Consider the following 12,907-nt stretch of genomic DNA (forward strand, 5'->3'; position numbering starts at 1 on the left):
GAGCATCATTCTACCATCACCCAGAATTATACCACAGTACAAGCAGAAAATGATTGATTTCAACAACTGGTTAAGTTTCTGGTGTCATTCTAAGGGGATTCAGTATCTGCCTGGGATGACATGAATGACAAACCGCAATGCTTTGCCAGAGATGGCTTGCATCTGTCACCCCTGGGCTTCCGGATACTGGCCAAGACTCTTGCCACCCCTATAGTGCCTTTTATGGGTCTGTATTAGCAGACCAAAAACTGTAGTGAGCGAACCACGGTTGAGCGACACATACAGAGCGAAAGCCAGAAACATTGAAACCAGTAAACAAAACAAGTAAAACACATAAAGTGTTACTAATTGTTTTATGCAGGCGGGCAAGACCCCTGCACCCCCCCACACCCCCGCTACTTAAATATACCAACTCCGAGACTACACTCCATTGAAGTAAAGGGAAGAATTCCATACAGCAATCTCTGTTCATTCTTTCGATATTCCCCACATTTGCTCATTTTGTGTCGCTCAAATGGGATTCGCGCAATGCAGTTTTCGTTCGAGTAATATACACCCCCTTTTTTAGGTGGTGTTCCAAAGACCAAATTACCACTGTAACAACTACAAACAAATGCAATCTGAAGGTCATGTTGCTCAACGCTAGAAGTCTAAATATCAAAATGCACTCACTTGAGGCACTCCTTAAAATGGAGAACATCGACATTTGTGCTGTAACAGAGACCTGGTTCAAGGCAGCAGAAAGCACCCCTGCACTACCAGGCTATAACTCATTCCACACCTTTTGGCTCCAGAACTTAAACAGAAGCTCCAAAGGCAGTGGTGTTTCCATATTCATAAAGGATGCGCACACCTCTAGAATGGTAGCCCAACATAACGCATCAGAGATATTTCAGGTGCAGCTAACATTGGGTAAGACAGAGATTCAGGTCATAGCCTGCTATAGGTCCCCAACCATGTCCCAAGACTCGCACTCCACATTCCTAAGCACCCTGGAGAATATTAGGGTCAAACCTAACACTCTCTTACTAGGCAACTTCAACTACCCCTCCATTAACTGGGTAAAATACTCATGTACCAATACACTTGCCCAACGTTTCCTGGAGTTCATTAATTCCAATGCCCTGGACCAGCTCATTCTTACTCCCACTAGAGGTAGCAACAACCCTGAACTGGTTATTACTAACTTGGGTGACCATTGCTCTACACCAATAGTCAGCCCTTCCCTGGTTAGATCCGACCACAAACGAATCACCTTGGAAATCCACACCTCAGGCTTTATCCCTGCCGAATGGCGCACTGTTGCAGTCATCCCTCTCCACAAAGGAGGAGCGACTACAGACCCAGGGAACTATAGCCCTATTAGCCTGATGAGTCTGATATGCAAAGCTATGGAACACATCATCATGGACCTAATAAACAAGGATATAGGGAATCTCCAAACTCTAGATCCCACACAGTTTGGTTTTGTGAAGGGTAGATCATGCCTGCTCAACTTGGTCAACTTTGAGTCAGTCATCAGAGCTGTGGATGATGGGCAAGGTGGTTCATGCCTTCTACCTTAATCTGGCAAAACTTGATACCATTCCCCATCCCATCAAAATTCAAAAAGAAAAATTCACTTGACATCAACCCCCTATATCACTAACTGGGTGCAAACTGGATACAGATAGGACCCCAGATGTGTGAAAAGTAGCTGACTCTTCAGACACCCGATTAGTCAGGTCCCACAGTCCCACGAGTTCCTGTCCTGGGTGTTTTTCCCTGTTTTATCTACTACGTCTCCTGTCTAGCAGGCAAAAGGGACTCTAGCTGAAGTTATTAGGATTAATTAAGTACAAGAACTATTATGGGCTCCCAAGTGATGTTGACATCCTACAGAATGGCCTCTCAAGAACCATGACCAGTGCGGCCTCAGCAAAAAAAATGTAATGCCTCCAAAAAAAAAAAAATATCGGTTCCCATGAAAAACCACGGTTCCCATGAATTACCATGACAAGTAGTCCCATGTATGGTGAGAACATGCACACAGATCTGGAAACACAGGTTGACAGCAACCTCCCACTGAGCATTCATCACCCATATCCTTCTTGGTCAGAAAGTCCAAGAAGGGACCTCTCTCTCACTCATTGTTCATTTCTATCATCATATCATGCATCCATCAAGCATAAAATCAGTACACCCAAGTACACATAGCAAATAGGGCCTTACCTCACAAAGAGGATCCTGAGCCTTACTCTAAAACCTATGTTTATTGGACAGACTCTCAAAACTTTCAGGCGATCTCTGCTTGACTTATACCAGCCTGATCTCTGCTTGACTTACAAAAGCATGTCCTGCAGCTCCCTGTTAGCTGTTGTACCCTCTACCTCCCAACCACCCTCACCTAAACATGCACCAGGCCATCAAGACTCAATTGACACATTTTGCAAAACATGCAACATGGACAGTAAGATATGCCATGCAGGACCCAGCATGCTATGGAACAGACTTAGCATACATGATAAATTTGGCACAGAGACAATCCACTATCTTAGAGCAAGTGAAGAAACTATGGAAACAGAAACTGCCAGGGCAGGATAGCAAGGTAATGGCTCCACTAACAACATGAGTCTTTTTGGGGAGGGGAATTGGCACTATGGGTATTGTTGTATATGGATGGCCTTTCCCCAGCCCCAGGACCCCCAGTTTAAAACTAGACCTGTGAACCTATCCTGATGAAATATGATTTAGTTTTGTAGCAAGAATGTTAAAAAAATATGATAAGAAAATATTGCACTTTTGCCATTTGAGCATTTAAAATAATATTGTAATGTATATGGGTTTGCTTTGTTTTTGATTCATTTAGCCTTAACTGTAATACATAATAAACAAACCTGTCACCCACAAACATGTTGTTGCAGTTTTTTAAAGCAGTTTTCCCAAAACCAGCCCCAAAACAACTTTGTGTGTCTTCTTCTGACTGTAAGTCTTGACTTCAACAGTCCTTCATTCACCAACAGTCCATAACAGTAAAATTATTTTTTGAGCATTTGGTTCAGTTTTTTCATTTTCTGTTGTTCAGTTCTTTTCCTTTTTAATTAGTAGAATATGATTTTTTTTCTTCAGGATTTTTATGCCTTCAGATTTCTTGCATTATTTATGTTTTTTAAATATTTTTTTGCTTACTTTTTATCAGTTTTTTTACTGTTAATTGCATTTTTTCAGACATAGCTCTCATTGAGAGCTCTTTTTACAGAAGCTCCAGATTTTTAACAGAATATTAGATTTTTTTTTAGTGCTTTTTGTCAGTTTTGTCCTCCTAACTTTTTGGTATGACAGTCAGAAATTATTTATTTTTGGTTTTTTTCTTTCTAGCTGTCAATTCATGGTCAAAATCATAAACACTCAATTATTCATGCTATAGCAAAATTATTATTTCAGAGATCTTCAGACTTCATATAGTTCAGAAAATTCATACTTCATCCCTCATTATTTGTTTATTTGTCCTATTAAGGCTTTATCAATATGCTTTGCTGTTTTTGGGTTGTTGCATTGTCTCATTTTGTATTCATTGCTCAGATTTCTTGCTGTTTGAGACAGGTTGTGTGACTCTTGTAGCTTTGCCAACTCACAGATTTTTTTCCCTTGCCCATATTTCTTTCTCCTTTAAAATATAGTTTGGAAAAGCTGCATTTGTTTTTCCTTCTCATTCTTCTCTGTGTCTGTGATTACATCCTTCTTTAACACAGACCACAACTGTTGCCATCAGCAACCTGTATTGACTTAATAAAGGTTTTGGGTGAATTCTGCCACCTTTTCCTAGTCATTAAACTTCAAAAATTAAACTTGGCTAACCCAGCGGTCATGCTTCTTATAAATTATCACGAAAGCAGTTGATTTCCCATTCAAGTAGATAACCATATGTATTCTCTGGACTCAGAGCTGATGGGTGTGGCTAGGGTGTTGATTTTATGTCCAATCCTTTTTGTTCAGCCTGCATATATTATTTCCCACGTGTCTCTACTCCTACTACTCATTCACATGTGTAAGGGCAGCAGATCTTACTTTGCTCTAGGACCCCCCATTCAACTATACATATCCTATTGCAGCAATTCTAAAAGAGTTTCTGAAGTTAGATCAGTGGTATAGTTAGAGGGCCTTCTTTACTTTAGGACAATGCTAATCAGCCTGAACATCAAAAGTACATGTGAAGGGGAAACCATAGTGATTGTCCAGTAGCCAGCACTCTGATCTTAGGAAGGGGAGGGGGATGTGAGATGAGACTTGGTAGTGAGACACCTGGTGGGACTAGTGGAATCACACTGCAAAATCACACTTTAGTCTGCTAGACTGTACAGGAGCTGGTTTGTAGTGCCTGATAGCATACATATTATTATGACTCCATTTGTGCCCGCACTCACGCATGCATGCACACCCCTAGGGGAAATGAAAAGAAGCCTAATATACGCAAGTCATTTTTTCCTCTCACAAGTCTCACTTTAACACTGTAGCAGTCAGCACCAATAAGGTCATTTCTGCAAGAAGAGTGGAAAAACACCCAATCGTGGGCAGAAATAAACAAGTCTATAGCAATCATGGTAGTATGGAAGCACATAGTATCCTTTGTTACTGGCAATCAGTGAAACAAACTCCCAAAAATGTGTGTGTGGTTGAAGCAGACTTTAAAGTATGCCATAGTTTGAGGTGTGGTACAGTTAAGCTTAACACATTCTGGCTTCATGGAGCAGAGGTATGACACCTCAACCTGACCCATTTAATCCAGGAACCACTGGTGACAGTAGCACTCAAGGATCTGACAAGGAAAGGGGGGGTGAATGGCTAATGCTGTCTCACTCACCTTGGAGAAGATGATCCACCTATTGAAGAAGTACGTGTGCAGCATGTAGCACACTGGGTTAAGGCTGTGCTCTTGGTAGCCTTCACTGTCGTATGTGCTAATGAATGTGCCTGGGGAAGTCACTGCAAGCTGTTATGATAGTGAGGGTGCATTCCTGATGCCAGGGTGTGGCTAGGGATTAAGCTAAAGCATCCGCAACATTTGTATTATAGATAATACTGCTTTGTGGGGCTAGGTTACTGAATGATTCTTTGGCCTGGGAACAGTTATAGTCTGATTTGTGGGAGTAAACTCAGACCCTCTCACTGTTGGAATGATGGCTCTCTTTAGCTGCACTAGCAGAAGGGAAAGGAGCAGGCAGTGAGCGAGATAGCCTTCCTGGTCTCCTGGAAGACAGTATGTCTAATAATCTCTTGCCTCCACTGGTGGTCACTAATAGGCCATTGCAGTGTGAGTATGAATAACTGAATATGTGAAGGGGGCTGGTGGTTGGTAGGCATGAAGGGCTAAAATCAGCTAGGGGAAAAAATGAAATTCAGCATGGTATTGCATATTAGTTAAGTGTTAACCTATGGGTTTTTATTACCTGGTTTTGCTTCCTTTAGAAATACAATATGTGATTATGTCACAACCCTTGCTTGTTGGGCAAAGCTAATATGGTACTGAGAACATGATGGTTGTACTTATCACTTCTTTACTACCACAAAGAGCAAATCTCAGTCTCTCCTTCTTTAAGGTGCTAGGGGATTATAAAAATGATTCATCTTTAACTGGACCTGATCTGATGATTTTGTACTAAATTCAGTGCAGTATCACATTAAGTCAGATACCTTACTTTGCTCTTTCTTCTTGTTACTCTTTTCATAACTGTCACTTCTACCATTTCAGATACACCTTTTTCTCTTTTCTGTCAGAGGTTACGTTCTCCTGCTGCCATATAATGAAGTGACTTCCCACTCCCTCTTTCTACCTGTTTTCATTACCTGTTGTTCCACTTTTTAAGCTCTGCAATAAGCAGACCTCGGCTTTTACTGTCTCACTTTTTGTAGCAGGCCAATATGGCTTCTCCTAAATAACTCTCACTCTCCTCTCTTTTTCCAGTTAGCTATTTTACTTATCTCAACTTCCCATTTAGCTATTTTACTACCTATCTCCTCACCTGACATTTATAAGAATATAGTTTGTCTGAGATGTGTTAATTTGTGTTTTTTTACTTTATTTCTCTCCCTCCAGGACAAAGAATTAGGCCCACAAAGGGATATATAACAAATTGATGAGCCATCATTTGAAACTGATCTTTACCCCACACAGCTCAGTTAAATAGTATTTTCTGACATAATCTACCTTACTACTTTTTTAAAACATGGGCAGGATGAGCAATGTCCTTCAAAACAGTATGACTTTTGCGGACTAAAGATGCCACTCTTTTAGTGGGGAGAATAAGGTAGCATTACAGCTTTTCTTTTTATTTACTGGTCCATCTGTTTTGTATGCAGTAATTTGGGAAAGTGTTTGTTAAAACATTTGAGGTATCCTTAAAGAGGCCCACTCAGACCCTTAGTTCAGCCCAAGGAAGGATGGGTAATAACTGGCTTTAGCCTCGCTGAACACTTACTGGAAACCACAGGGATTTCATTTTACTGAGTCCCTGCTTTTGATTTGCTGTAATTTGCATTGTGCTTGAATTTAACCTCGCTGTAGCTTGATCAAGATCCATTATCGTGAACCCTGAAAGTTGATTGACCAGTAATCCTAAAAATGAGCCATGATGACTTGAAGCATTCATATGAGAAAAGGTACTCCTAGAAAGAATTTAGAGGCAGTTTTGAGCAGTAATAGCAGCAGCCATTTGTTTTAACTTGAAATCATGGTGTTAGTAGCTAAAATAGTGTCTGTCCACTAAGAACTTAGGCAAAGTTTGTTAATTTCACCAGTGTTCTTTTACTTGTGATTGCTGTCATGGTGGAATTCTACTTTAACTGGTGTAAAGTACTTATTTCCCAGACTAAAATTCATATGTTGTGGTAAGTGTAGCGTCTTATTCTCCATGGAGTCCCCAATGTCCATAACCTAACTCAAAAGCAGATTTTTAATCATATTTTTCTCCTTCGAAACAAAGTCATGTTTCAGTGTAAATGGATATTTTGGTGTGTATACTAAAAGAGTTTAATATATTTCCTGGGGATGACTGTGCTACCTTTAACTTCTTCTCTTAAAGTACACCTGAAATTTGTATTAAAATCATTCAATACAAATTCAAGTTTGCCTCAACTTTTTTAATAATATCAATGAAAAACTGTGGTTTAGTTTGGTAATTAACCTAATATAGACTGTGGGTGAGTTCAGGAAGAGTTCATTAATGTGTAACACTAGGCTTCATCTATAAACCGCTAACATTTAGAACAGCATTATTATAGCAATAACCCATGCCTGGGTGTGGGTAATGCTGGATTTACCCACGGCAAAGCCAACCGTGGGTAAATCTAGCATTACCCACACCCAGAAGTGGGTTATTGCTATTATACAATGACATTATTTAAAAAAAGAAATAATTACTTTTCTTAAATAATGGCATTGTATAATGCCTCTTTACTGCCCTTCCGCAGCTGTCTGGTATTCTGCGGCAGTTCTGATGTACTGCATGCCCTCGCAGTACATCAGAGCTGTGGGCAAAAGCAACGGAGAACGCAAGATCTCTGTTGCTTTTTTTTACTGTTTCGCTATGTTAAATGGGTTTAACATAGCGAGACAGCTTTAAAATAAGCAACCGAGATCTCCGTTGCTTATTGTAAAGCTGTCTCGCTATGTTAAACCCATTTAACATAGCGAAGCAGCAACGGAGATCTTGCGATCTCCGTTGCTTTTTTTTTTTTAAAAACTGTCTCGCTATGTTAAATGGGTTTAACATAGCGAGACAGCTTTAAAATAAGCAACGGAGATCTCCGTTGCTTTTTTTAAACCTGTGTCGCTATGTTAAACTCTTTTAACATAGCGAGACAGTGTTTTATACTAACGGAAAAAGTCCGGGTGACCGGACCTTTTTCCGTTAGTATATTGAGGGATTTACAATGGGCACGCTGGTTGGGCTGGCCAATCAGCGTGCACGTTTTAGGGGAGGAATTGTATAATACTAAATAAAACAATAAAAGCACCATGGCACCAATAAGTGTGACGTAACAGAAAACTCCTTATGCCTCATTTGCTCTGGCAATCATCTCTAAATAACTTGGTACTTCAGCTACAGATCATGAAAATATTGCCTTATATAGCTGCTCTGCATAGTGTCTAAGGAGGTAGTCAGTGGTGCCTTTGGCGTCATCCCTCAAAACACTATCCAACAAAGACAGATTTTATGACATAGGTTAAATGAGAGGGAACAGTCTGTCCCACTGGGACTATACCTCCTGGACAGTCAGGATCATATTTTGGTGTGCGTCTTCACTCCTGCTGCCTTCTTAAGATTATCCCAGCCTCTAGTGTCCAGAATAACCGTATCTAATCCAGTTCTAACAAAGCTTTAACTTTTTAAGGGTTAGATTTACGATGTAGATTAGGAAAATGCATGAAGAAAGGTTGCATCTTTACTTACTCCTTCTTCCTTTCTCAGACTAATCCAGCCCTAAAAGTCCAAGTGAGTGTAGCCTGAGCCCTGAAACGTAACTGTAGAATGATAGAGTTATGAGAGTACTAAGTGATGTGCTTGAGTGAAGGCTGTATCTTCACCCTCACCTCCTCTGAAAGGCAAGTCTTTGGTTTGAAGAACTATAGCTATACCAGTCATTTAGACCCCCCCCTCCCCACCCCAAATAAAGCTTAAGCCTTTACTTACAATGCATCCATAAGTGTAATCCATTCCTCAGACCTAAGCTAAACCTTAAACCTTGGCTCAGCCATTACGACTGTGTGTGTAGTTTGGGTTACATATGGGAATAGTAACCCATATTACTCAGAGTTAGATCGCTGTTACAGTCTGTGTTTGGTGTTAAGGAAACAGTTAGGACCACTGTGTGATAATGACAGTAGAAGAGTTTGGGTAGTGATTATATTCATACATATATTCATACATAGCTCATTGTGCTTTCAGAGAACATTTCCTCAATTTTCTTCTATGGGGAAAAGGTGGTTAAGCTGTGAGGTTCATCCAAGAACTTCATTTTATATTGATCTGTATTTCCCAGTTAAACCATTAAGTTCATTCCATTCAGCTATTATTAGTTTACTACAGAAAAACTTTATAGATAACTTTTTGAGGATCTCCTTGAACTGTTTGCTTCTAGAATGCATCTTAATATACAGAATTATAATTGTTTTTCATAGATTCTTACCTCTTACCAGTTTACTTACTTCTATTCATCATCTCAGACTTCCATTTGCTTGTAGTTTCTTATACATATATATAAATGTGTCTCCTCAGTCATTTAGCATGCTCCCTTTGGGAACAGTAGACTAGCAATATAGTCACAATTTTAATTTTTGATTCACAGAATGACCTTCTGTCACCAGGGATTTACATTGGGAAGGATCCACTATGTGACACCAGCTCGGACTCCTCCAGGTGTGTTAGCAGAAGTAATGCAGATGTGTCATGTGGAGGGGCAGACACTGAACAACAGCTGGCACGGAAGAGAAGTGACACTTCCTCTCATGAGATGGACTCAGTGAAACAGCATCAGGCCTTCCTATCCAGGTATGATGTTTCCAGTAATCAATTGATAAATAAAGTCGGTTGGTTTCCAAAGCTGTACAATGAAAGAGTTTTCTGTTATGACTGAATTCAGTTTACATTAACAAAAGTAACATAAGCATCATGTAGCTTACTGACATGCAGTGGCATATGCATTCACATTTCATGAGTTTTTGTAGTAGCAGAAGAGCAGAGTGACAAGTCAACCAGTACAGTCATATTAGCTGTTTGATGATTAACCGGAGCCTCTGCTGATTGCAGTTTCTATATGTAGTATGTGGTTGTCCTGTGGTGTGAGTACTGAGATTCAGTAATTGGATCAGTTTTGAAACTTAGTATTTAAAACATGGTGATACAGACAAATAACACAGGTTATCAGTTACAGTTTTGGGTAATGTTATAGACGTAGTATTTGCATTAGTTTATAACAGTGAAACATATATTAATCAAGATAGTTATACATGTATATATTTATATAAAAGACTCTAGGTTCATCTCTGCCCATTCAAGCCTGCACATTGGTCTCTAGCCCTGTTCTGCTCACACCATTTGCTAACCATAGATCTGAGGTTGTCAATTTTTATTAATTCCTCAACATATCCGACTTGGCTGCTCTTTTACAACTCGCGGATACTACAAACTCTCAAGCTCCTCCCTTACCCACAACACAGCAGTCCCCTCTTTCCCCAGATCTTGTTTGCTGCCATTGTGTACAGCAGCGGTCACTGCAGCTCTCAGGCTTTTATTTAAAAGATAATTTATCTTATTATATATATACTTTCATCAGAACTTCATTTTTCACTAAGTTTCTCTTTATCCTCCCTTTACCTACCTATTTATTATAAATCTTTGTGATTATCCTTTTTCACTTTCTTACCATTTGGTAGCCCTTGTTACCATTGTTGGTAACTTACCTCTTACTGTTTTTGGTCATTTTCATACCATTGTTGGTATCCATTTCTTCCTATCTTTACTGTATTTAAAAAACCTCTTCTTTCTTTAAAGTGGGATTTTTCCAATGTCTCTGGCTGTTTCAAATGGCAGCTAAACCATAAGGTTTTTAAAAGTGTGACAAATGTGGGCATTAAAATCCATTGTCAGATGCCCATGATTTATGTGTTTACTGCTTGGTTCTTGACCATTTGCAGTCTTCCTGTTTCATTTGTAAAGCTGAATTCCAGAGCATTGGTAAACAGGAAAAATAAACTTATTCTCAAGGGCCTTCTTCCTTCTGCCTTTGGAGAATCACTTACTGGAGCTCTAACCTCCAAGCCAGATAAAAAAGAAGTCAGGAAAATACATTTTGAACAACCCAGCTCCTCTCAGTCCTCTTCGGATCTGACTTCGGAACCACTTAAGAAAACTTGAAAAACTTTGGATCCTAAAGGTAAGTCTTCTGATCTGACTTCTTCAGATACCAGATCTGTATCACTGGATCTGTCTCATCCTGAACCAAAACAGATGCCTAGGAGTAGATATGCGTCTTCCTTGGATCCTGTACCCTCTTGGCTGCTGTCCCCATTATTCAAGATCACCTTCCATAGTTTCTTCCCATTCCCCAGAAGTCTCACAGAAGTTGATGTAGACAGAATGATGAGGACGTTTCTCTCAACACAAATTCAGATGGGAGTTCTTCCAGCTTCTACCCCATGAGTACACAGACCTTTACCAGTACAATCCCCACCAGTTTTGGCTCCTTCTCCGATCCGCCCTTTGGCTTCAGAGCCCTTGGATCTGAAACTTCCACTGCCATCTGTTTCTGATCTGAAGATGGTTTTATCTTCGGATCCAATATCTATTTTTATTTTTATTTATTTTATTTTACATTTGTTGACCGGGCTGGTCTAACTGGATATATGTCCATTTTCAGTAGAGGCCCTGGGAGAAAAGCTCCACATAAGTAAAATTTTTAGCAACTTCAGAGTGCTCTGGTTCCAAACATGTTGGAGTGGGAGGACTCTTGGAAAGAAGCATTGTTGTCAGATCCAAGGTGTCAGAGTCAACTCCAAAGCTGTCGGAGCTGTCTCTACCCCTTGGAGCCTCAGCATTCAATAGCTTGATTCTGACTTCTGCCTCTGGTGGTGTGCGTTTGAGTCAGAGGAAGCCACCAGTCCAGAAGCATGTCTTCTTAGGTCCTACAGCTTCCTTCTCCCTGGGGCATTCTGCCTTTGAGATAGTAGAGAGGGCATTCTCTACTAGGGGTCAGATGGCTCCTCCCCCTCGGATTTTCCCTCTGGATCTCAGATGTCTTTGTGTCATGACCCTCAACATTCTACTCCACAGGGATATCCAGCCCAAAGTCTCCAGGCTACCCTAACATGGTAGCTTCTTTTTCTTCTTCTTTCGGCTGCTCCCATTAGGAGTCGCCACAGCAGATCAATTGTTTCCATTTCTTCCTGTCCTCTACATCTTGCTTTGTCACACCAACCGCTTGCATGTCCTCTCTCACCACATCCATAAACCTTATTTTAGGCCTTCCTCTTTTCCTGTTACCTGGCAGCTTCATCCTTAGCATCTTTTTCCCAATATACTCTGCATCCCTCCTAAGCACATGTCCAAACCAATGTAATCTTGCTTCTCTGGCTTTGTCTCCAAACCTTCCAACCTGGGCTGACCCTCTACTATACTTATTCCTAATCCTGTTCATCCTCGTCATACCAAGTGCAAATCTTAACATCTTCAACAATGCCACGTCACGCTCTGACTCCTGCCTTATTGTCAATGCTACTGTCTCCAACCCGTATAACATAGCTGGTCTCACTACCCTCTTGTAGACCTTCCCTTTCACTCTTACTGGTACTCGTCTGTCACAAATCACTCCTGACACTCTTCTCCACCCACTCCATCCTGCCTGTACTCTCTTCTTCACCTCTCTTCCACACTCACCATTACTCTGAACTGTTGATCCCAAGTACTTAAACTCATTCATCTTCGCCACCTCTACTCCCTGCATCCTCACCATTCCTCTGCCTCCCTCTCATTCACACACATATATTCTGTCTTAGTCCTGCTGACCTTCATTCCTCTTCTCTCTAGAGCATATCTCCACCTCTCCAGGGTCTCCTCCACCTGTTCCCTACTCTCACTACAGATCACAATGTCATCTGCAAACATTATAGTTCACGGGGACTCCTGTCTGATCTTGTCTGTCAACCTGTCCATCACCATTGCAAATAAGAAAGGGCTCAGAGCTGATCCTTGATGTAATCCCACCTCCACCTTAATCGCATCCATCACTCCCACCGCAGACCTCACCGCTGTCACACTACCCTCGTACATATCCTGTACCACTCTTACATACTTCTCTGACACACCCGACTTCCTCATACAATACCACAACTCCTCTCTAGGCACCCTGTCATATGCTTTCTCTAAATCCACAA

General features: G+C 40.7%; 1 protein-coding gene across 1 annotated transcript in view; it reads left to right on the top strand.

Moving 5' to 3' along the window:
* Window positions 1-12,907, top strand: part of PITPNM1 (phosphatidylinositol transfer protein membrane associated 1) — a 1,523,951-nt gene that overhangs the window by 1,105,827 nt on the left and 405,217 nt on the right. Inside the window, exon 13 of the mRNA XM_044084149.1 lies at window positions 9,325-9,527. Within this exon, the coding sequence (XP_043940084.1) occupies window positions 9,325-9,527 (203 nt within the window). The remainder of the gene's footprint in view (window positions 1-9,324; window positions 9,528-12,907) is intronic.

This window comes from Protopterus annectens, chromosome 9.part0 (assembly GCF_019279795.1).
Source record: "Protopterus annectens isolate FY-2018-M chromosome 9.part0, PAN1.0, whole genome shotgun sequence".
Lineage (NCBI taxonomy): Eukaryota > Metazoa > Chordata > Ceratodontiformes > Protopteridae > Protopterus > Protopterus annectens.